This window comes from Myotis myotis, unplaced genomic scaffold, assembly GCF_014108235.1.
Source record: "Myotis myotis isolate mMyoMyo1 unplaced genomic scaffold, mMyoMyo1.p scaffold_m19_p_12, whole genome shotgun sequence".
NCBI classification, from domain to species: Eukaryota; Metazoa; Chordata; class Mammalia; order Chiroptera; family Vespertilionidae; genus Myotis; species Myotis myotis.
In genome coordinates, this window is record NW_023416316.1 from 2,223,052 (window position 1) to 2,247,340 (window position 24,289).

General features: G+C 45.9%; 1 protein-coding gene across 10 annotated transcripts in view; it reads right to left on the minus strand.

Moving 5' to 3' along the window:
• NUP214 (nucleoporin 214) overlaps positions 1–24,289 on the minus strand; it is an 82,914-nt gene that overhangs the window by 50,458 nt on the left and 8,167 nt on the right. For 7 of the 10 annotated variants that reach the window (XR_004971107.1, XM_036329319.1, XM_036329317.1 and 4 more), the window contains exons 8-21: positions 23,163–23,269; positions 22,019–22,085; positions 19,598–19,724; positions 17,922–18,083; positions 16,090–16,558; positions 14,642–14,811; positions 11,422–11,516; positions 8,566–8,652; positions 8,258–8,407; positions 6,482–6,640; positions 4,089–4,192; positions 992–1,174; positions 182–267; positions 8–91 (exon numbers count right to left, since the gene is read on the minus strand). Coding sequence is in view for 9 of the 10 variants with exons in the window: in XM_036329319.1 (XP_036185212.1) it covers positions 8–91; positions 182–267; positions 992–1,174; positions 4,089–4,192; positions 6,482–6,640; positions 8,258–8,407; positions 8,566–8,652; positions 11,422–11,516; positions 14,642–14,811; positions 16,090–16,558; positions 17,922–18,083; positions 19,598–19,724; positions 22,019–22,085; positions 23,163–23,269 (2,050 nt within the window). In the remaining variant the exon portion in view is untranslated. The remainder of the gene's footprint in view (positions 1–7; positions 92–181; positions 268–991; positions 1,175–4,088; positions 4,193–6,481; positions 6,641–8,257; positions 8,408–8,565; positions 8,653–11,421; positions 11,517–14,641; positions 14,812–16,089; positions 16,559–17,921; positions 18,084–19,597; positions 19,725–22,018; positions 22,086–23,162; positions 23,270–24,289) is intronic. The other 3 variants (XM_036329315.1, XM_036329321.1, XM_036329320.1) reach the window with 2 other exon arrangements.

Consider the following 24,289-nt stretch of genomic DNA (forward strand, 5'->3'; position numbering starts at 1 on the left):
CCTCTACCTGGCGCCGTGGATCTCACTGGTGGGGTCTTCCTCTTGGCCAGGAAGTTCCTCAGCTGTGCCTGTTTCACAGGGGACAGTTTAGCTGCAAGAAATTCATGAGCCATAAATGCTTACAACCTGGTCAGTAGAAGAAAGAACACCAATAGCTAAGGACCGGGAAGAACGCACTTACCTGGTACTTTCGGCAAGGGTTTGGTGTGAGACTCTATGGTGGTTTTCAACAAAGCATTGCGCAGGCTTTCCAGGTCACTGTCAAAACTGAAGTGCGATAGTGTCATATAGAAACCAACTATGACCAGAGAAACCTGAGGGCTGGGCGTGCATTGTCCTAAATATAAGCGCAAGAAATGAGAGCATCCCCCATTCAGAAACAGGCCATCTGACCAATCGATGTAATCAATCCAAAGGAAAGAGATGGCAACCATAACATCACACACCCCCCTCACCACCCCCAGCACATGCACTGAGAGCTTCAGCAGAAGGGGCAATGAACACCTACACATCTGGCTTAAAGGTGAAACACAAAACCACCCAGGGAATGTCAAGGGTAAACTGCCTAACTGCTAGGGTCTGAAAGTTCCCACACTCAAGCAAAATGACAAACCTAAACTCTGAAACACGTAAGTCAACCTAATCCTACCAGTTAATTTTCAAAAAAACAATACTGCTACCATAGTGTCTACTATCATCTATTGAGCACCGGTCTCCTCACACGCACGACCGGGTGCGTTCTAGGCTGAATTTTTTAACTCCCCAACAACCCCGGGAGGCATATATTGTTATCCCCATTTTTTAAGCAAAGGAACAGAGGATCAGAGAGGGTGAGGAACCTGACCAGGGTCACACAGGTGACAGACAGCGGTCACTTGCAAACCCACATCTGAACCACTTTAAGACGATTCCACCGTACTCCCCAATATGTATCCATTCACTCAGCCACACTGACGGAGTGCACGTAGCTAGAGCCCCTTCTCCCGCACACCTGTGAGTGCTGCTCTGGGAGGGCGCCGCCGAGGGAAGGCGCCACTGGGAAGTCTGGTTGTAAAGTCGCAGCTGCTGGAGACTGTCCACCAGGCAGTTCAACCTCTTCCTCTGCTGGTTGATGATCTCCCGGTTGTTGGCCAGGGTGTTAAACAGCGTCTCTCGCTCCGGCACAAGCAGGCGCCTGTTGACAGCAATGAGAAAAGAATTCAACGTGAGCGGTTCAAGTACGGAAACCTCCCACAGAAGAAGAAGACTACAACTGTAACAGTGAAAAGACTAAAACAGAATCACTAGCGGACAAACAGCATCAGGAAATACTAGAACGTAAAAAAGGGACGAAAGCCTAACGAGGCCTGCAGGCACAGCTGGCACAATCCCAGAGGCCCTGGGTACAACAGGGTGGGAGACGTGTCAACAACAGGGGACAGATTCATTCAGCAACGTACTTAGGACATGTGTTATGTCCTGTGTGTAAGTCACATTCAATAAAAGAAAAGGCCCAGGAAAGCCGATGGAAGTCAGTCATCTCTTCGCATGCTGCCAAGAACCAGTGGGGGAGAGAGCACGCCGGAGCAGCAAGGAGCACCCACCCCAGGAGCTGCAACAAGGAAGGGCCGGTTCCCTTTCCTTCAGGTGACAGGTTAGTTCAAACAAAAAAAAAAATAATTTTTTTATTTTAAAATATATTTTTCATTTCAAAGAGGAAGGGAGAGGGAGAGAGAGAATCATCAATGATGGGAAAGAATCATTGAGCTGATCATCATGCCTCCTGCATGCCCCCCACTGGGGACTGAGTCTGCAACCTGGGCATATGCCTTGACTAGGAATCGAACCATGTTGTGACTCCTGGTTCAAAGGTCGACCCTCAACCACTGAGTCACACAGATGGGATCAAGATAAATATTTAAAAACACATATCGCCGAAACCGGTTTGGCTCAGTGGATGGAGCGTTGACCTGCGGACTGAGGGGTCCCGGGTTCGATTCCGGTCGAGGGCATGTACCTGGGTTGCGGGCATATCCCCAGTGGGAGATGTGCAGGAAGGAGGCAGCTGATCGATGTTTCTCTCTCATCGATGTTTCTAACTCTCTATCTCTCTCCCTTCCTCTCTGTAAAAAATCAATAAAATATATTTAAAAAAAAAACAAAAAAAACACATATCAATAGGGTACAAGGTAATGCTTATACAAAAGCCTAATCAGAAACGCTAGAAAACTGCATAGACTTAAGAATCTGAACTCTGAATAAAGGGAATTAAAAATAAAGCACATTAGGTAGTAAGTCCACAGAGCTGTCATAAAGGAGAAGCAAGCCCGGCTTCCCTGTTCTGAGAGAGAAACCTAACTGTCAAGCAGAGCAGGACACGCACACTGCCTGGTCACGCCGTCCCCTCCATGTGGCTGAACGTGAACTCAGGACTAGGGAGGGAGCTGTGAAATCTCCACTGGGGCCCCACTGCCACAGGGCCAGGTGCTCCAGGCCACAGGTGAGGAATCCTCCCCACAGTGTTGGAGGGACCAACGCTCACCTCTATCTCCCCTACCTATGTTCCAAGCAGATTCCTCAGGTTGGACACAAAGCCATTCTCCAGGTGGTACAATATAACACATTCAATTCTGCTCACTGAATTTTAAGCACATTCTGGCCCTGCCTCTGACATCCCACCCAGGCTGCCCCACTTAAAGTTCTGTGATCCCACAGCTTTATAAACAGGTAAACAGAGCATTTCTTGGTTTGCTTCCCCACACGGCTAATCCACTGACCAAGTGTAGGTGTTTCAACATGGAACGAGTGGAGAGTTGATCTGTTTTCCCAATTTCTCATTGGCACTCAACTATTCTAACAATGTACTGCATTCTGTTCCTTGTCATACCTTTGTCATCATTCCTCTCGTCCTTCTAATTAGCCACACTAATCAGGAATGTTTCCTTAAAAATTAAACTTGGAATATACAAGAGTATAAAGAAAAAATTCCTCTTAACCCCATCTCACAGCTGTATCTGTGATAATATTGTCAGATTAATTTCCAGCCTCTTCTCAATGTTTAGTTCTCCATGTTGAGATCACCCAGTATTTTGTCTTACCTTTTTCTTTTCTTTTCTTTTTTAAATATATATTTCTTTATTGATTTCAGAGAGGAAGGGAAAAGGAGAGAGAGATAGAAACATCAATGACAAGAAGGAATCACTGATCGGAAGCTTCCTGCACACCCCCTACTGGGGATCAAGCCCGCAACCCAGGCATGTGCCCTTAACTGGAATCGAACCTGGGACCCTTCAGTCCGCAGGCTGACACTTTATCCACTGAGCCAAGCTGGCTAGGGCTTGTCTTACCTTTTTCATATTACATATATTGTGTACCTAATAATCTATATTTATAAAAGCCTAAGCAATTGGTTGACTAGCCGGTAGCTATGATGCACACTGACCACCAGGGGGCACTCAATGCAGGAGTGGAAACCACAGGTATGGAAACATGGAACAGACTGGTGAATCTCAGAGGGAAGGGAAGAGGGGAGAGAGTGGGAAGAGATTAACCAAAGATCTTATATGCATACTAGAGGCCTGGTGCACGAATTTGTGCACATGTAGGGTACCTCGGCCTGGCCTGAGGGGATCGGGCCGAAACCGGCTCTCCAACATCCCCTGAGGGGTCCCGGATTGCGAGAGGGCACAGGCCAACCCGAGGGACCCCACTGGTACACAAATCCGTGCACCGGGCCTCTAGTAGTTATATAATCACCATCTTGTACACTCCCTGTAACATATCTTTAATGTGGTATTTGGAGAACATGCTAGTCCATGGTTATGTCTGTATTAAGAGAAAAAGACCAGACTCTGAGCCCCTCCTCTAAGCCGTGGGTAAGCAGGGTTAATCCAATTTGTCTGCATCATGAGCTAGCTGAGCTGCGATATAAATTCTCTGATGCACCCTGTTGTGAGCACTGCTACTGTGTCTGCAGAACAAATATCTGGGAGCAGAAAGACAGGGTTGATGAGAATGAACATTTCAGGGTTTTTATCCATGTTCCTAAATCTTTTGAAAAGGTGGCAGCACTATTTCCTGCCACCAGTGGGGGATGGGACCTCGCTTACTTTTGTTTTCTCTTTTGTTCCAGATGCTGATCCCACTCCAAGTCTAGAACATCATTCACATCTTGGACAGCAAACTTCACATACTGATGAAGGCGCCGAATTTCCTACAAGAAAAAAAAAAAATGACTCCATTTTCCAGTAGCTTGGAGAAAGATGTATCAAAACAATCAAAATAATTTTCAATTATTTTTATATTGAGAACCATAAAGAACAAAGAACACATACTAGGTTTTAACATAATCATCAGAACATTACAAGCCAAATGAAATCCAGAAACTCAACCTTTCTGAGGGTGTGACAGAGAGGTGGTGTAAAGAAAAAGAAACAGAAAGGGTGTCAGTCCAGGGCCTCGAGGGAACAAAAGTTCTTGCTTAGTTCTCATTTTTCAGTTCCTCTGAAGTAACTCAGCCTGGCCTAGGAATTTTCCGCTGCACTCTGGTACTCCGACAGGGCATCCATTTAGGTTTTGCTCCCCCACCCATGAAATTAACTGTACTACAGACAAAATTATCCTACAAAACAGTGCTGAAAGTAATTCTGAACCAATTTATTCAGAACACAGAAGTCATCTCACCAATTGAGAAAATTTCATTTCGCCAAAACAAACAAAAAAAATAGCATCAACACTAGAAAGTACATTAAAATTCTTATCTATTAACTTATTTTAGGCCTGCAATAATTTTCTTTAAATTTTGATCCAGTGTTAACCTTCATGCTATACAAGTTGACTTTCAAAAATCAACAATAAAAATGAAACAGTCCATTAAATGTGTAAGCAAATGAAAACAATGCATACACAGGGAAAGCTCTCTGCATCTGTGTTTAAACGTAGCTTAAAATTATCCTTGGATAAGGGTATGTGTCCCAACTGAAAAAGAGGAAATGTTGTTGAAAGAGAGTCAAGCTGGCTCCAGGGAGTGGCAGTAACCTCAGCATCAAATGTAAATTTCAGCCAACACCTGGCTGGGGGGGCCCTTTCTCTGAACACTCGGGCGCAACGAGATCTCCGGGCATTAGCTCCCGAGTGCTCTCCCGACTTCCTCTCTCAGAACACCCACGCTTCTTTTGCGGCCCACCAGAAACACTTCTTCTCTGTGGCCTCGCTGCTCCCCCGCCTGTAATCCCACAGGAACATACTCACACTGCGTCTGTGTGCTCATCTTCCCCGCTGCCACTCAGCCAGCTGCAGGGGCTGCACGCTGCAGTGTGTGGTCAAGAGCACAGGCTATGAGCCAAACTGTCCAGGCTCCAGCGCCTACTAGTGGTGAGACGTTGGTACTTCCGGGACATTTTTGTACAGGGCATGAACTGATACATGCTAGCTACTATCGTCTATTTAGCACTGTGAAAAGAGAAACTGACTTATTTTTGAATGGGAGTGTTTCCCAATAGCTGTATGCTTTTCTTTTAGTTTGGACGTAGAGCAGGAGGTGAAAAGGCAGTAGGAAGCAAGTGTGACCAGATGAAGAGTGCAGGCCGTGTTTAGCACCCCCTTGCTAGGAGGGTTAATGTCCACCGTGGAGGAGTATCTGGGGGTCCCTCAGGGCTGTGGACACAGCCAGGGCTCCTCCCCTTTCTGGGCGGAGGGACCATGTCTCTCCTTTTCCTACTGTCAGAAAGTTTATCAGGTGAGGCCTGTGGACGGTGGGTTTTCTGGGCAGAAGGGGTTCCTCACCCTATAGACCCTCACGTGCTGGGTGAGGGTGACCAGCACTGCCCTCTGTACCCCACTTCTACAGGGATTCTAGGCAAATGCAAGGAACTGGGGATGATCCCCCACCAAGCTGATGGTACAACAGTTTGGAATAAATTGAAAGATGAAAACAAAAACCAGATCTCACAAAGATAGAGAATAAGAATAATTAATTAGCAATTAATGAGAAAAGTAGCGCTGCTAAATTATGGCACACAGGAAAGCACCCGGGCAAGAGGAGGTCTTGATTCTGGTTCCACTCCTACCACCACCACTGCCTTGGGCAGGCTCCCTCGCCTCTAAGGCTCACCGTCCCCATCTGTACACTGGGATCGGAAACTCGAGTCTTACAGAGCAGCTGGTTTTAAAGACTAGAAATTATGTGTAAAAAACACCCGCAGAGCACCTGGTGCTCAATGAGTAGTTGCTACTTTAATAGTTATTATTCATGACTTGATTTCTCAATGTATCTTTTTCAACAGCATACTTTCTACCAAGCTGAGGGTTTAGTTAAGAATTGCATTTTTGTTTAATCCAAAAAGCATTACGTGGAAGTCCCATCTTCTCTATCAGTTAAGGAAGTCTATGAGGAACAGGTAAATTATTCACAGGAAGTGAGCCAATTCGTAAGACAGTCGCCCGAACCCAGGCTTCGAGGAGAACGGCGAGGCCCTGCTGCCAGCGCTCTGCTGGCTCCTACCTGGAGCTGCGCCTCACTCCTGGGGTCCAGGGGTCTCCTGTAGAGCAAGTGCCGGTACCCCGAGTCACGGTTCCTCGCACTCTGTTCCCTGGCTTCTTCAACACCAGCGAAGCCCTCAAGTAGAGTTGTTTTCAGGGCGCTTATATCTCCATGAAGAGACTACGAAAGGAATAGAATGTACTGATACAAAAAGTGGTATTTCTAAGAAATTAACCTTTCTGTTCTGGATCAAGGAAGGTGGTACTTCTCAAATAGTTAACATGGTGAACACTGAATACAGTTAATAGTCATGCAAAAAAAGAATTTCACTGCTTAGAGAAAGATACCAATGTTCTTTCTTTTCCTTGTAATTTTGTGTTGTTAATCCTCTTCCGAGGATTTTTTTCTCCATTGATTTTTAGAGAGTGTGAAAGGGAGAGAGAAACATCGATGTGAAAGAGATATACTGATTAGTTGCCTCCCACATGTGCCCTGACCAGGGCGAGGGATCGAGCCTGTAACAGAAGTATGTGCCCTTAACCAGAATCAAACCCGGATCCTTCAGTCCATGGGCTGATGCTCCAACCACTGATCCAAACTGACTGGGGCTATTTATTTTTTTTTAATTTTCTTTTTTCTCTTTTTTAGTCTACCAATGTTCATTTAAAAATTATTTTTCTTTCTCATTAAGAAACCGTTTCTGCTCGGCTGGCATGGCTGGGTGATTGAATGTAGACCTATGAACCAAGAGGTCACAGTTCGATCCCCAGTAGGGGGCGTGCAGGAGGCAGCCAATCAATAAGTCTTATCGTTGATATTTCTTTTTTTTTTTTTTTTTTTTTAATATATTTTATTGATTTTTTAAAGAGAGGAAGGGAGAGAGACAGAGAGTTAGAAACATCGATGAGAGAGAAACACCAATCAGCTGCCTCCTGCACATCTCCTACTGGGGATGTGCCCGCAACCCAGGTACATGCCCTTGACCGGAATCAAACCTGGGACCTTTCAGTCCGCAGGCTGACGCTCTATCCACTGAGCCAAACCGGTTTCGGCAATATTTCTTTTTTTAAAAAATATATTTTATTGATTTTTTACAGGGAGGAAGAGAGAGGGATAGAGAGTTAGAAACATCGATGAGAGAGAAACATCGATCAGCTGCCTCCTGCACGCCCCCCACTGGGGATGTGCCCGCAACCAAGGTACATGCCCTTGACTGGAATCGAACCTGGGACCCCTCAGTCCACAGGCCGACGCTCTATTCACTGAGCCAAACCGGCTTGGGCTATCATTGATATTTCTATCTCTCTCACTCTCCCTTCTTCTCTGAAATCAATAAAAGTCTATTTTTTTAAAAAAGAAGAAAGAAACCAGTTCTAAGGATCGAAAATTCAGAGAATAAGTATTAACAGTAGCTGTAATCTTACCGAAGACAGTCACTGCTAACACCCCGGAGAACTTCCCCTTTCAAACATTTGAAAGTAAATTTTCAAATACTACTTAAACTAACAACTGGCAACTTTTATGGAGTGCCTTGTACGTGTCAATAGGGTAGAAACTGTTATCATTCCACTTCCCATGAGAAAACTAAAACAGAGCAGCTAGATTAACTTGCCCAAAGTCATCTAGTTTATTAAGTGCTAAAGGTAGAATCTGAACTTGGGCATTCCCCCGTGAACGACACACACACAAGAAACAACACTGTGGTCCTTGAAGAAAAAGCATACACAGCCATGAAGTACGAGGAGCACAGCTGCTAAAAGTGCAATCAACTTCGGAAGACCGCCCGTAAACACGAACCTCGGTGGTGTCTTTAATCTCCAAAAGAAAGCCGTGCAGGTCATCCGATTCTGTCCGCAGCATCTTCATCTCCTCAGAGGTGCCCACTTGGAAACAGGCTTTCGCAGTTCGAGCTTTCAACTCTTCCAGCTCCTTCTGAAAGTGCGCGATCTGCAGAAGCCACACCCAAGGAGACTTCTTAGTGCGAATGGCACAGCGGTCACGTCACCGCTACTGGGCTCACTGACAGCACAGACTCCTGGGACACGCCAAGGCTCAAAGCCACAATGAAACAGCCATGTGGGAAAAACATGCAGGAGCAAGCTTACCTCCTCGCCAATTCCAACTATCACAGGGTCTGACTCTTTCCACTGATGTCCCTGCTTTTCTGTCACAGGAGTTGCAAGTGACTTCGCCTGAAATGGAAGGCAAAACATTTAAAATGTACCCAATACTCCAAGTACGGCTTCTTGAAGCAATGGGTTCCATGCCTATCACAGGTAGCGTCATTCATGCCTTTGAGCCTAGATTTACTGGGTATCTGTTTGGTAGAAGGCATGCTTAGACAGTGGAGAAGAGGTTAACAAGATAAATGAGATCCCCACACTCAGGGAACGTATCTTCTACTGGGATAAAACAAATAATAAAAAGTAAACAAATCAGATAAATTTCAGCTGGTGATAGTGATATGGAATAGTAAACAGGAACATATAAAGAGAATAAAAGGGGGGACTACTTGAGGTGAGGTGGCCCTATAGCAATTAACATAGAGTTTTTAAAATGTGTATGTATTGCCCTAGCCGGCTTGGCCCAGTGGATAGAGCTTCAGCCTTCGGACTGAAAGGTTCCAGGTTCGATTCTGGCCAAGGGCACATGTCTGGGTTGCAGGCTCGATCCCCAGTAGGGGGCGTGCAAGAAGCAGCCGATCAATGATTCTCTCTCATCATTGATGTTTCTATCTCTCTCTCCTCACTTCCTCTCTGAAATCAGTAAAGAAATATATTTTTAAAAAAGTATATGTATTCATTAAAACAGCAAACATTTATTTAACAAACACCATGTGTCCGTCACTGTGCCAAAAGCCAGACCTGTGAACTATTTACTATGTGCCTGTACTGTGTGCTGAGGGCAAGTGGGGGTTGGCTGGGAGAGTAACAGAAGAAAAGACATGACTCCTGTTCTGAGGATACTAACATAATCTAGTGGGAAACTGACATAAAATCATCTTTAAGTTATACTATAAAAATAAACTGAGATGACAGACTGTAGATCTAAATATGAAAAGATAATAAAGATTTTAGATAAATATAGGAGGGGAACACTTTTTAAAGTATATGACTGTCTAACCATGATGCTGTACACCTAAAACTAACACAAAATAATACTGAAAATAAACTGTAATTTAAAAATAAAAAGAAAAATATCTTTTTACCTTGGAATAGGAAATGATTTCTTAAAATAGAACACAGAAAGAACTAATAATAGAATAAAAATTGATATATGAAACTATATTAAAATTAAGAATTTGCAGTTATCAAAAGAAATCATAAATAGAATGAAAAGGCAATTCACATCCTAAGAAAGTAGTTACATTATATGTGTGTGTGTGCCTATGTGCATATATGTATGTGGAACTAACTCTTACAAATCACTAAGAAAAAGACAGAAAACTCAACAGAAAAATGAGTAAAAAAACGTGGTCACCCATATTCACATGACCAATACTCATATGGAAAAACTCAATTTTACTGGTCATCAGGGAAATACAAGTCGAAACCACAAAATACACCAACAATAAACGATGAAAAATACCAAGATTGGTGAAGACGTGGAACAGCTGAACGCGAATACACGCCTGGGAATTGCGAGGAATAAAGGCACCATCTAGGGCAGGGGTGGGAAAACTTTTTGACTCGAGGGCCACAATGGGTTCTTAAACTGGACCGGAGGGCCGAACAAAAGCATGGATGGAGTGTTTGTGTGAACTAATATAAATTCAAAGTAAACATCATTACATAAAAGGGTACGGTCTTTTTTTTTTTTAGTTTTATTCATTTCAAACGGGCCGGATCTGGCCCGCGGGCCGTAGTTTGTCCACGGCTGATCTAGGACCAGCAATTCCACATGGGCATTTACTCAACAGAAATGCATACGTTGAGTAACATCACCTAGCAAGGTCACTGCAACACTGGTCACAGTAACTCAGACCTGGGAGCTGCTGGTGCCCACTGAGATGGAATGAACGCATGTAGGAGAGCCACCCCATATGATATGGATAAACCTCACCAACATAATGATGAGCGAAACAGCCAGATACAAGAATACATGCCGTGCAATTCCGTTTACAGAAGGTACAGACAGGCTAAGCTAAGCTGTGCTGTCAGAAATTATGACAGCTAAGCCCCTTTGGCAAGGTAGCAACTGGAAGGGCACAGACGAGGGGCATTCTGGGGTCCTGGTCACGTTCCCTTCCTCAATCTGAGTGTTGGTTACCCAGGTGTATCCAGCTGGTGACAATTCACTCAGGCGTGTGTGTCTCGCATGAGTACTTTTTTCCCTATGTATACAATATGTCAATAAAAGTTAAATAAGTAGCCGAAACCGGTTTGGCTCAGTGGATAGAGCGTTGGCCTGCGGACTGAAAGGTCCCAGGTTCGATTCCGGTCAAGGGCATGTACCTGGGTTGCGGGCACATCCCCGGTAGATGTGCAGGAGGCAGCTGATCGGTGTTTCTCTCTCATCGATGTTTCTGACTCTCTGTCTCTCTCCCTTCCTCTCTGTAAAAAATCAATAAAATATATTAAAAAAAAAAAGTTAAATAAGTAAAATCAACCGAGATGGTGAGGAAAAGGGGAATTGGATTTCTTGATTACTTTGAGAATAAGAGAAAAATCAGATGCCACGGTATTTTCAGACAAGAGACTACAACAAACTGAGAGCATCAGTTCCTGTGTAAGCTCAGGACCCAGCAGAGGAAAGGGCGGAAAGACTCTAGAGCTGAGATACATTTGTAATGTGAGCACAGAGCACACTTTACAAATACTCAAAACTCACATATTTCCCACCACACAGTCCTAAGAACTATTGCAAAAGTATAAGTTCTAAAACACAAAAACCCATTTTATAAACATGTCTGCAGGGGCAGTAAATGAACAGGCACAGGATTGCGAGTGAGGTTCAAGTACCTGGGGAGAGCCCGCCTTGGCCACCGGAGCGGTTATCCTGGGTGATTTCTGCCCCAGGGAGGACACTGGGCCTGGGCCGCCATGAGCAGATCGCCCTGCCAGAACAAGAAGTCCGTTAAAACAGGCAGCATTTACTTCCGTTACTTCTCCCATCTCAAGTGCCCCTTCCTCAAACAAGAGTAAAGCTTCGCATTGCCCCTGGCCCCTTTTATGATCTTTGTCATCACTGTGGAGTGATGGCCACAGCTGTGTTAGCCCTGGTTCCAAGATAACTAAAAAGCACGCATTCCACTTTTAGCTGCGGGAATTCTTTCATAAAGCAGATAAAACTAGGGTGTCTCTGAGAACAGGCAGGAGAACTTGTGGGCAGGCCCAGGCCAGTCAGCTGGCCCCTCCTTACTCCTCACAGAGGCTCCTGGTGCACCTCAGGGAACTGAGGACAGTTTAAACCATCAGATGAGATCAATGATCCCCATCACCTTGTAAGAACTCACAGGGTCGTCGGACCCTCCTGGAAGCCTCTAACACAGTAGTTCTCAACCTTCCTAATACCGCGACCTTTTAATACAGTTCCTCATGTTGTGGTGACCCCCAACCATAACATTATTTTCGTTGCTACTTCATAACTGTAATTTTGCTACTGTTATGAATCGTAATGTAAATATCTGATATGCAGGATGTATTTTCATTGTTACAAATTGAACATCATTAAAGCATAGTGATTAATCACAAAAACAATCTGTAATTATATATGTGTTTTCCAATGGTCTTAGGTGATCCCTATGAAAGGGTCGTTCGACTTCCAAAGGGGTTGCGACCCACAGGTTGAGAACCACTGCTCTAACACACAGCTTACCCGCTGCGCATTAGAATCATCAGGGGAACTTTTATTTTATTTTTTAAAATATGTTTTATTGATTTTTTACAGAGAGGGATAGAGAGTTAGAAACATCGATGAGAGAGAAACATCAATTCAGCTGCTTCCTGCACACTCCCTACTGGGGATGTGCCCGCAACCAAGGTACATGCCCTTGACTGGAATCGAAGCTGGGACCCTTCAGTCCGCAGGCCAACCCTCTATCCACTGAGCCAAACTGGTCAGGGCAATCAGGGAAACTTTTAAAAGAAAACAAACACACCATCTGGCCTGAGTGTGCACCGAAAGGCTGGCAGTTCAATTCCCAGTCAGGGTACATATCTGGGTTACGAGTTTGATGCAGTTGGAGAGTGTGCAGAAGGCAAGCAACTGATGTTTCTCCCTCACAGATTTTTTTCTCTCTCTCCTCCACTCTCCCTCCCTCTCTCTCAGCATGTCCTCAGGTGAGGATAAAAATAAAACACTAAAAATAAAAATACAAACACGCCAAAACCCCAAGTGTCACTCCAGAGAGTCTGATTACACTCCTAGGGGATGGATCCCCCATGAGTCCAGTGTGCAACTGGGACCGAGAGCCAATAAACTAGGGCCCTCCCCCCCAAACTTTAAGAATTAAATAATGGCACAGGGTGGGGCAGATCTGGGTGGTGAGCAGCAGAAAGGGAGAAAGTAAATGTGCACTAAGATTCCAGGTTTCTCTCCCAAACCATAAAGAGACGTGAAAAGACTAAGGCGAGGCTTCTGAGCTTCTGGGTCTCATACGATGCCTTCAGAGTCTCATGAAAAGCCCCAGCATGAGGTGACCGGCAAACCCCCAACGCAGCCCTTTCTCCTGAGCAGCAGGTAAAGAGATGATTTCAGGCATTTCACAGCTCAATGCCTGCTTGATATTTACCGAAATAAAACTATTCCCATCACACAAACACCAAATGGTTACCTAAATGTCTGGCTAGGCATTACTGCTGCCATTCATGACAGTAACCAAGTTAAAAACTGAGACAGGTCTGGCAAACACCACCGTAAGCAATGGACCAAAGAACATCACTGGTCAGGACAAACCAATCATGCGGTGTGATGCGCGTCACCTATGTGGTGTTACTGCTCAAAACGCTTAACCTGAACCTCATCATGCAGGACAACTAGGTCCAAAGGGAGGGACCGCCCACAAACCTGCTGGCCTGACCTCTTCCAAAAGGTCAGTGCTGTGAAGACAAAAAGGTGGCAAATGTGTGAGACAGACTGAGACCCAGTTGGGATATATTGTGATCACTGACGGGCTCCTGGCTTAAAGGGGGAGACCCCATAAAAACCATTATGGGGATAACTGTGGAAATGTGCATATGGGTGGTGGATTATTAAATTTCCTGCAGTGACAATGGATTGTGTGCCCTTGTTTTTAGTAGAGATACTGAAGTACTTGGATGTGAAGTGTTTTATGTTGTAATTAACTCTCAAAGGTTTTAGGAAAAAATGTATTAAAACAAATGGTGCACAATGTTAGCAAGTGTTGAATTTTGGTGAAGGGTATAGTATCTATATATATAAAATAAGAGAAATAAGCTAATTAACAGGGATGTCATAACGGGTTGATTGGACAGGAGGTTGGGCGAGCAGCGTTGGGGGCGGGGCAGCAGGGGCCTCTGCGCGCCTGTGCTGGGAGAGGGCCCGATCAGCAGCGGCCACGGCTGCTTCAAGGGCTGGAGAGGGAGGCAGGGCTGGACCGGCAGCGGTCATGGCTGCTGGGGGCCCGGGGAAGAAGTCAGGGCCAGGCCGGTGACTTGAGGGTGGGCGGCGCCTCGCAATTTCGAATCACACGCTGGGCTCCTAGTTCATTATATAACTTTTGCAACATTTTTGCAGGTTTGATAGGAAAAAAAGATAATTTACTCTTGGAGTTTCATAATGCACTTCAATTCAACCTGGCTATAGTAGTTATTTCCACGATGATCTTTATTTAACAAATCTGCTCACAGTAGGGCTGAGCATGAAAATTCAAGACAGCCACTAGAGGCAATAGTGTGACAGCCACTGAGGCTTAAAGAATTGTTCTGTTCTGGCCCTTCACAGGGGGCAGGCTCCCAGGGAAGATAAAGGCTGGACAACAACTCGCATCATCAAGTGTCAAGTGCACAGGAGGCGTGTCAGAGAAGGCGTGGCAGCCCTGAGGCCACTGCGAAGCCTCCCAAGGCAGAGAGCAGAGTGTGTGTCATAGCACAGTCAGTGTGAGATACAGGAGGCACGAAAAAATAACCAAGTCCAACTACCTTAGCTGGGCTTAACTACTGAGAGATGCTAATCTGAGAATTCAGGACTGAGCTCTAAAGCAGTGTACTTAAACCCTACCTGGTGCTGAGGGGGAGGCTGAGGACTTGGCTGACACGGAGCTGGACGATGCTGAGAGGGGCGTGGGGTGGCTGAGAGGTCCGGAAGAAGCTGGCTTGGAGGCGGAGAAGGGCAGCATCGGGGGTGTGCTCGGTGAGCTGTGAGGAGCAGAGGCAGCCACGGCAGTGAACCTGAGAACGGCAGCCCGAATGCATCAGAACAGCCTGCTGAAGGCTTCCGTGCTGCTCATGGGCAAAGTCATCAAAGGATAACCTACCATCCATACTTGTTAGCCTTCAAGAAACGTAAATGTTTAGCCACTTTTTATAAAAGGTGAAAGCTGCAAAAAACATTGATCTGATCTTCTGCTTACTTAGGAATAAGTTAGTCAATAAAAATATCAAATAAATACTTAACAGGAAAACGAAACTAAGTCTATCATGATATGAAATATTTTCTATTCTACCAAGCTGAGTAGAGCAAAAAGGGTGGGACTCAGTTATGCTTGGGAGAGTTCAGTAACCTCTTTTTGCCAACATTACTGAGAGCTCATGGGTGATCACAGCCTCTGAGGAGGGAGAGAGGAAGAGGGAGGCAGGTCACCCTCTTTGGGACGTTCAGTCCACGGGGAAGGTCAGGTAAGTTTCACCTAAAGAGCACACGTCTGTAAACAATCTCAACATCCAGCATTCGATGATGGGACAGTAAATTAACATGTAGCCACAAAATGGAACACTAGGCAACTATGAGAATGAAGTGACTGTGTGACAATTGAACATCGGCAATGACAACGGTGGCAGTGGTGACAACACCTCCACAGCCACGAGAGAGTCCAGGTGAGTGTGGAAGTGCTGGTAGTGTTTACTCCAGAGGCTGTCTTGGGAAGGGCTACGAGGTCTAAGGAATCACTTCGTTCAGGAGGCTTACAGTCTAGCGGGGAGACCACCACAAGCAGATAAAGAAGTAAAAAGTGAGATGAGTGAGCTGGTCGATCCAGACCTGGAGGGAACTGGGATACCAAGTTACGAAGTTTGGGCTGTACTCGGAGCAACGAGAAGCCACGGGGCTGCCAAGCAGGAGTCATCCGATGTGAATACAATTTCACACGGTCACTGGTACCACACAGAAAACAGTGCAGAGTCTCAAGGGTGGACAAGAGATTCACTTCCCCTACAGGATATATACTTTGTGTGGCTACATTTTTTAAATAAGGGATATCACCTACATTTGAAACCTGAAAAAGCAAAAAACTATTTAAATATAAAGCTCTAACAATAATAATAATAATAATAAAAATAATAATCTAAGAAACCCTTTTCTGGACACGAATGAAATGCAAACCTTTTATGTTATTTGGATTTTTGTCATTTGCTAGTATTACTTTAACTGCACTCACAGCAGCTGTTTCGGTGAACAACACGGGTGCCCCCACCTACCCTACGGGAAAATCAAACCCAAGTGCCACTTACTTTTCGCCAAGGTTGAGCTTGACAGCGGAGGCCGAGGGTGGGAAGGAGGGCTTCAACCCAATGCCGGGAGTGGGCGCACTTGGCATTGGTGTGCTTTCCAAGGGAGGCTTAAAACCCGATGAGCCAAAGGAGAATGAAGCAGCTGCGGGCGCCATGGGAGAGGCCGCGGGCGTGGGCGCCAGGGGGGCTTGAGGAGGAGCGAACGAAAAGGTGGCTGCACCGGAGCCCACTGCTGCTTTTGAAGTGTCAGAACTACTGGGGTACGGAGGGGGCTCCCCAGCAACAGGCCCAGATGATTTCAAGGACGAAGAACCAAAGGAAAACGGGGCAGAGGCCCCCACAGCAGAGGGCAGAGAGAAGGTGGCGGTGGGAGCAGCCGGCAGGGAAGGTGGAACGGAGGCAGGAGCTGCAGCTGCTGAAGCCTCGGGTTTCTGCGGGACGGGCGAGGTTGGGGTCGTGGGAATACTTCCTGTGATGAAGAAATGGGGGAAGGAAGGGACGAGTCAACACCATACGGCAGAGGGCCACATAATAAAGACCAGCGGAAAGGGTCTGTGTCAGAAGGAAGCCAGAAACGAAGGTCCTGCTGCATGAAGGAGAAAGAAACACGGGAGATGGAGTTGCTGGTTCACGTTCCACAGCAAACGTTCCCTAGAAGATGACAGAGCTTTGAAGGAAAAGGAAACGGGGGGAGTCGTTAGACTGACTGACAGCACTTCATGGATGCCCAGCTGAGTAATACAGAAAAGTATACTTCTCAACGCGAAAAGCAAGTCATCCGGTAACATTGCATCCCAATCAGGAAAGCTTGTAATTCACATCTCTGCCTGTAAGTCACTGAAAGCAAGTTCAGGTGAATAAAGATACACACAAAAGCACATATACACTGTATCTCAAAGGAGGCAAAAATGAGTTTAGTCTCTGAGAGGTCAACTTAATAAATCCAGAAATGACAAAAAGGCCTGGCTGGTGTTGCTTAGTGGTTGAGCGTCAACCCATGAACCAGGAGGTCATGGTTTATTCCCTGTTAGGACACCTGTCCAGGTTGCAGGCTCGATCCCCAGTAGAGGGTGTGCAGGAGGCAGCTAATCAAGAATTCTCTCTCATCATTGATGTTTCTATTTCTCCCTCCCTCTCCCTTCCTCTCTGAAATCAATACAAATGTTTTTTAAAAAAGAACCACAAAGGATTAAGAATTGACTATATAAAAAGACAGTTACATAACTAAAAGGTAAATTAAAAAAATCTGCAGCAAGAATGAATACAGATTGAGATTTGAAAATTTTAAGACTCTAATAGACAAAAGCTGGGAAACTAATTCACAAAAAATAAATATACTTAATCTCTCTAATAAAATAAATGTAAATAACCAGTTTTTATTTTAAAAATCAATCTTTTAAGTATTTTTATGTACACACTTTTCTCATAGTACATAGTGCTTTTTATGATATATCACATTAACTCTTTCCTTTCCATACGTATCATTCTCAATAGTTACAAGGCACTCGGTGTATGAATGCACAATCATTTACTTACGCAATCCCCATGATTAAAGCTGCCCTCAGGATTCCGACCATATACGGTACAGTCCCACAATAGGGCATTGTTGGTAAACTATCTGACTGGGCCCATTGGCCGAGCTTCCTTTTCCTCTGAAGTGAAGTACAGGTTGGAGAACACAGCTCGTGAGTGAGGGAAGGCAAGTGTGTGCATGTTTATTCTAAGAAAAACGGAGTCCCCGATGCAGTAAGAATGACTGTCCCGAGATAACTGTATTCCCACATGCTTCCCTCCTTGGGAAGAGCCCTGTACCGGCCGAAGGGGAGACATACCTGACGACCTGGGCTGGCGCTCTCCCTCCAATGGGAGCGGCTCCGGTGTCCTGATGAGGGACCTCACTCCGGGATTCTGGTTGATCATATAAAACGGACAGAGCACACCATCTGTCGAGAGTAACAGGAGAACCGGGGCCGGGGGAAGAGTCTTCTCATCAGCTGTTAAAAAAGAAACGAAAGTGAAGGAAGAGGGAAAGACTGCCTGGGCCAGAAGGGGCTGACTGCCCGCGGCTCCCTCGGGCCACGTCTCAACAGCTTTCTCCCAACCACCCTTCCCAGAGCCGCTGCCTTGGCCGGATAGCCACCGCCCGCCAGGCCTGCATGGGGGCTCCTGATCGATAGCCACCGTCCGCTGGGCGCGCATCGAGGCCCAGCCGTCTGGGAGCAGCTCGGACTCTCCCAAAGCTCCCCGGGTTTTCCCGAGGGCCCCGGTGTCAGGAGATAAGGTCAGCGCCCCCCTGACCAAAACAGGAGTCTCCAGGAAGTAGCTGGTTTGGTAGAAAAATGGGACTAGACTCTTTAGAAAACAGAGTAAGACACAAAGGTGAGTCAAACTATACTCACTGACAGCTGAATCACAAGCATGGATTTTGTCAAGTCAGACTTCAAGAAACTGGAGTAAAAGAGCTAATCACATCAAATAGCCTGACCCGGGAAAGGATGAGGAACCACGTGGTGCACGACAGGGACCCTCTCTAACTGAAGCACCAAAGAATATGGCTTCGCTGCACTTGCGCGGTCCATGGGCTGCAGCTCTGCCCAGCTCCAGCCGGGAGCAGCTGCACATGGAGCACACACTCAGGCCCAGTTCAGAGGCTAATCTGTGCCTTCAAACCAAGTGCTGCTACACAGAACCGGCCGATCATGCAAAATGGGCACTGCTCCCTGGGCAGGTCACTGGGGAACTGGAATGGGCAGAGAAGCAAAACTGAAACTCCCGGGTATACTAGACTTCCGCCTTATTCTAAAGCAGGGGTCCTCAAACTACGGCCCGCGGGCCACATGCAAATACAAATATTGTATTTGTTCCCGTTTTGTTTTTTTACTTCAAAATAAGATACGTGCGGTGTGCATAGGAATTTGTTCACAGTTTTTTTTTAAACTATAGTCCGGCCCTCCAACGGTCTGAGGGACAGTGAACTGGCCCCGTTTAAAAAGTTTGAGGACCCCTGTAAAGTGTAAAGATACAGACAGATGCGAGTGCGTCTGGCCTCGGTCTCTCCCATAAGTGTCCATGACAATTAGTTCAGTGCTGTCATACGTGCTTCCAGGAGCAATGTGCTACCAGTTCACAGTGCCCAGCAGAGCAGATTCCGCCAGGAACATGGAGAACTGGACTTAATGTTAACCAGTGTGCCCTGATTTAAAAAAATAAAAATAAATAAATAAATAAATAAATATATATTATTGATTTTTACAGAGAGGAAGCGGGATAGAGAGTTAGAAACATCGATGAGAGAGAAACATCAACCAGCTGCCTCCTGCACACCCCCTACGGGATGTGCCCGCAACCGAGGCACATGCCTTTCGCCGGAATCGAACCTGGGACCCTTGAGTCCGCAGGCCGACGCTCTATCCACTGAGCCAAACCGATCAGGGCTAAAATATATATTTTTTAAAAATGTTAACCAGTGTCAGAAATGACGTGCTGAGCGACATCAGGCTACACTTACTGATGGCAATTTCCACCTGGTTAGTATAGTCTATGGCCACTCCCATGGGCAAGGAGTCATCATTCTTGTCTGTCACAGGCAGTTCAGCTCGACTAGAATCCTCTAGGAGCCACAATTCCCAATTAATCTGAAAAGGAGAAGCAGAGAAAATGCACGGTGGTCAGGGCTCGGCACTGGCTCCTCCCAGTCCTGTGCAGACATGAGAGAAAGGACAACTCGCACGGGTAGACTTAGGTGCGGACCGAGACTGAACTCTGGAGAGAGAGTCTAAAAGTCACAACTATCCCATGAAGCAAGAGGTTAATTTTCCAAATCAATCATCCCTCTGCTTCTGGGGCACCAAGTCCCTGCCTTGTGCATAAACCAGTGATGGCGAACCTTTTGAGCTCGGCGTGTCAGCATTTTGAAAAACCCTAACGTCACATATAGAAATTTTTTGATATTTGCAACCATAGTAAAACAAAGACATATTTTTGATATTTATTTTATATATTTAAATGCCATTTAACAAAGAAAAATCAACCAAAAAAATGAGTTCGTGTGTTACCTCTGACACGTGTGTCATAGGTTCGCCATCACTGGCATAAACAGTGCCTACTGCCCACCCCAGCCAGGCAGAACCCTGAGCTTGCCGGGTAAACTCATCACTGCACTCAGCCAGTCACCCCTGCTCCTGGAGCCCGGGATTGCGACCAGGACCCCCGCTGACCCCTCCTGCAGCCTTGCGTAGGAAACCTACACAGCTGGGCAGAGGCTGTGCTCACTGGCACACAGACAAGGTAACCTTAGTTCTTCTCAGTTCCCAGTGTGAGTTCCCCACAGGGGTCCATCCTTCTGCCTCTGAGAAACCGCTAAGACTTTCCAAAAACTCCCCCTTTCCTTAAGTTTGCTTGAGTGGGCTCTGTTCCTTCCAACAAATGATTTCTGACTTTTAAAAATCACTAACATTTTGTCTGACTTTCAGCATTGACCAAAACTGGCAACACGAATCAAAGGGAACAGTGTTCAATGAGTAAGTGAGAAAAACAAGAAGCTGTCCAGGCAAGGGAACATATCGCGTTCCATGACTTAGCTATGGCATGAGTAACACTCGCATTCATAACAATAGACAAAATGAAGACTTAATCACTACAGAACACAAAGCACAGTGACAGTGTGGTACTGTGACAGACAGACACACAGTAACAGCCGGAAGGTGGGCTGCTGAGATATTCCTCTCACAAAGGGGAACACCAAGGGGTATAGTGTTTGGTGGCAGCATCAGAAATGAGGGTAAAAATGCAAGTTACAAGGGTAATCAAAAGAAGAAACTAAAATGGTGCTGTAACCCTACTGAGAGGAAGAAAGGGGGATCTGAAAGTTGTATGTGAGCTAAATCCTCATCTGCCGTAACAGCCAGGAAGGTCTAAAACTAATCATGAATAACTCGTGAGAAAGCAAGTCATTACTTAGGAATAAGGAGGTAATCATTAGAAGGAAGAATTCACAGGTTAAAAATGGTCCCCTCTAGAGAACAAACTGGACTCAGATGGGGAGAGGCAGGGCAATTTTTTCATTTATAAGCCCTGCTCCATATACACAAATTATTTTGATAAAAAGCAAAGATAATGGTGTATTTTTAATGTGTGAATACATAAACATTTGTCTATCAGGAAATCATTATTGAAGTCAATCCAAGAATAAACTGGACTGACCTCTGACCTCTGACTCCAAAGTGGCCCACCCTGACACTCTGACAACCATGCATTTATAGCGAGAGCTCTGCCACCCAGTGATGGACAGATACTGATTGGGGGAAGAGCCAGACGTATGTGCGTGTGGGGCACACAAAACATCTTAAAGCTCAAGGCAGAGTTTGAAAAGAAGTTTCCCTTCAACACACCTCCTCTGTGGTGCCTCTTCCTAAGCTACCACCAGCCCAGCTCCTGCTGCCAGGAGGGGAATGAGAGGAGGAAGGTGGGTCCTCCTATCACAGGCAGCCTCAGCTTCTGGGTGAGTGACAGTGTGGTAGGACCTGCATGTTCCTCCTGCTTTATCAAGGACGGGTTACAGTTCATTGACTAGAAGGGGCAGGTTCAGGCAATAGGAAGAAAACAAAGCTGGTAAACAGAACGAGGCAGGAGAACCCTCCCACACACCCAGGTCCACTCCTGTTGGAGGTCGATTATATAGTGCGTTTGACCCACACACCACGGATGGATCCTAAGAGAACAGAGCGCTTTTATGACTCCAAAGAACTAGTTCTGACACCCGTGTTTGTCCAGTGCAATATCCAAGGACACTTTGTCATTGAAGCTTTGCTCTCACCCGGGACTCATTAACAGGGATGTGCCCTCATCTAATTCTTATCCGCATGATGAATTCCCTCCGACGCCTTTCTCAGAAAAGTTTCCCCCGAAGTGACAAACTAGAGGACTTTACCTGGTCGCTCTGTCGAGCAAGGATGCTCACTTCCGTGGAAGCCGCAGATGCCGCCAGCACGAAATCCCTTCAGAGAAAAAACCAGAAGACCGTGACCTTAAAACACTGCAACGAGTCTAACCCAACCCGAGTCATGGAAACGTCCATGAGGATCGCCTGGAGGTGTCAAGGAGGAAAGCACGTTTTCTGTGGTTGAAGAAAGGTGAGATTCTCAGATGTAAATCTTAACTCTTAGCTCAGAGGACAAATCCCGGGACACTTGGTCAACTACCTATCGACCTAAGACAAGGGAGAGCCACGCAGAATCTAGTCGAAATCCCGTGAGCAGTCCTCCAGACGGAGCAATCCGGGGGGAGGAACAGGAGCCTTGCTTCAAGCCCTCTACCCAAGGGAGCGTCTGTTCCCAAAGGGCAGCTCTTATTTATTTCTTTATTTGTTAATTCTCACCTGAGGATCTTCCCCACTGATTTTTAGAGAGAGCAGGAAAGGGGGTGGGGGAGAGAAACATTGATTGGTTGCCTCCTGCACATGCCCCGAAAGGGGCAAAGACTGAACCTGCAACCCAGAAACGTGGCCTTGACTGGGTATTGAACCTGAGACCCTTCGGTGCGCTGGCTGACACTCTATCCACTGTGCCACACTGGCCTGGGCTCAAGGGCAACTTTTAATATGCACTTTGAATATCAGTATTTTCACAAATTGTCACTGAGTTGTTAAGAAAAGGGGATTTTTTTTGGGGGGGGGGTGCGGGAAGAGATTGGACAAAAATCGTACACCTATGGATGAGGATAGTGGCGGGGGGGTAAAGGCATGGGGTGGGGTGGGGACCAGGTGGAGAGGAGCTATGGGGGGGGAATAAAAGGAACATTTGTAATAATCTGAACAATAAAGATTTATTTAAAAAAAGAAAAAAAGAAAGAAGAGGGGATTTTTAAGATTAGCACATATCTGAGCTAAATAATTCAAGGCCAGGAAACTAGAGGAGCAGCTGGAAAGGCATTAACTAGCATCGGCTGCAAATATGTTCATGGCCCCTCAGCCTCTACTTTCCCCTTACAGAAACAACTGCAGAGCCACGGAAGTGCCTCGGTGAGAGCTTGGGGGGGAGGGGGGAGGGCGGGGCGCGTCCTGGTTGGCAGCTCACCATTCCTCCACGTGACTGAGGTAGTAGTGGTGCTGCCTCTCCGTGCAGCAGCCGTAGCAGGGCTCCATGAAGTTCACGAACACCTCTGGGTGCTTTTCATCTTTTTTCTATGACAAACAGAATGAGAAAAAATCTCAGGTGCGACTTTCCCTTAGTCCTACACAGCTACACAATGAATGGCTCTCAAATGAGAAAACAATTTACGTTTTATGAGAAAATTTGCTCAAAAACCTATGTCCAAATGTACAGACACGATATAAAGGCAGCACCGTGTAATAAAGGAACAGGAGTGATGGCCGTCAACCAAGCCGAACTCAGACTGCCTGTCACTTTCCGGCTGGAGGACGAGCACGGACAGATTACTCGACCTCTGCTTCTCAGTTTCTCACACATATAACGTATCTGCTAAGCGACATCAAAGGTTGTTGTAAATGTGAAACGAAATGATACATAGAAAGTTTAGCCCAGTACAAGGAAAGTGAGCCCTCAATAAATACATGCTAGTGTTAATATTATCCCTGGAAATAGAAATCTTAATATCTTGAAATAAGGAATACATTTAATACATTCATGAGTTGCATAACGACATTTCAAACAACAGACCACACATTACGATGGTGGTCCCATAAGATTACACTAAAGCTGAAAAATTCCTATTGACTAGTGACACTGTAGCCAGAACACCTTAGCCATCATGATGGTAACACAAATACTTACACTGTGTGACGGCTGCCTACAGCGTTCAGTACAATGACATGCTAACAGGTCTGTAACCTAGCAGCTGTAGGGGAACAGAATCTGCCCCCCAAAATGTCTGCTTGGCAGAAGGGCTATTTTCCCTCCCTACAGAGCAACGGGCTGCACCGCACAGCCGAGGCGTGCAGGAGGCGGATCACTGGGTTTGGGAAAGTGCAGACTCTATGATGACGTTGCACGATGCAGTGCTGAGAACACAGACCTGTAAGTCAGGCGGAGTGTAACCATAAACATATTTTAGAAATTCAACTGTATCAGGAACCTAAGTTCAACAGAGAGCTACATAAATCTGTTCAAAGACAAATCACATTTCATTTGACATAGAAATTTGGCTATAATTTACTACTAAGTTAAAGCAAGGTTGCAAAACA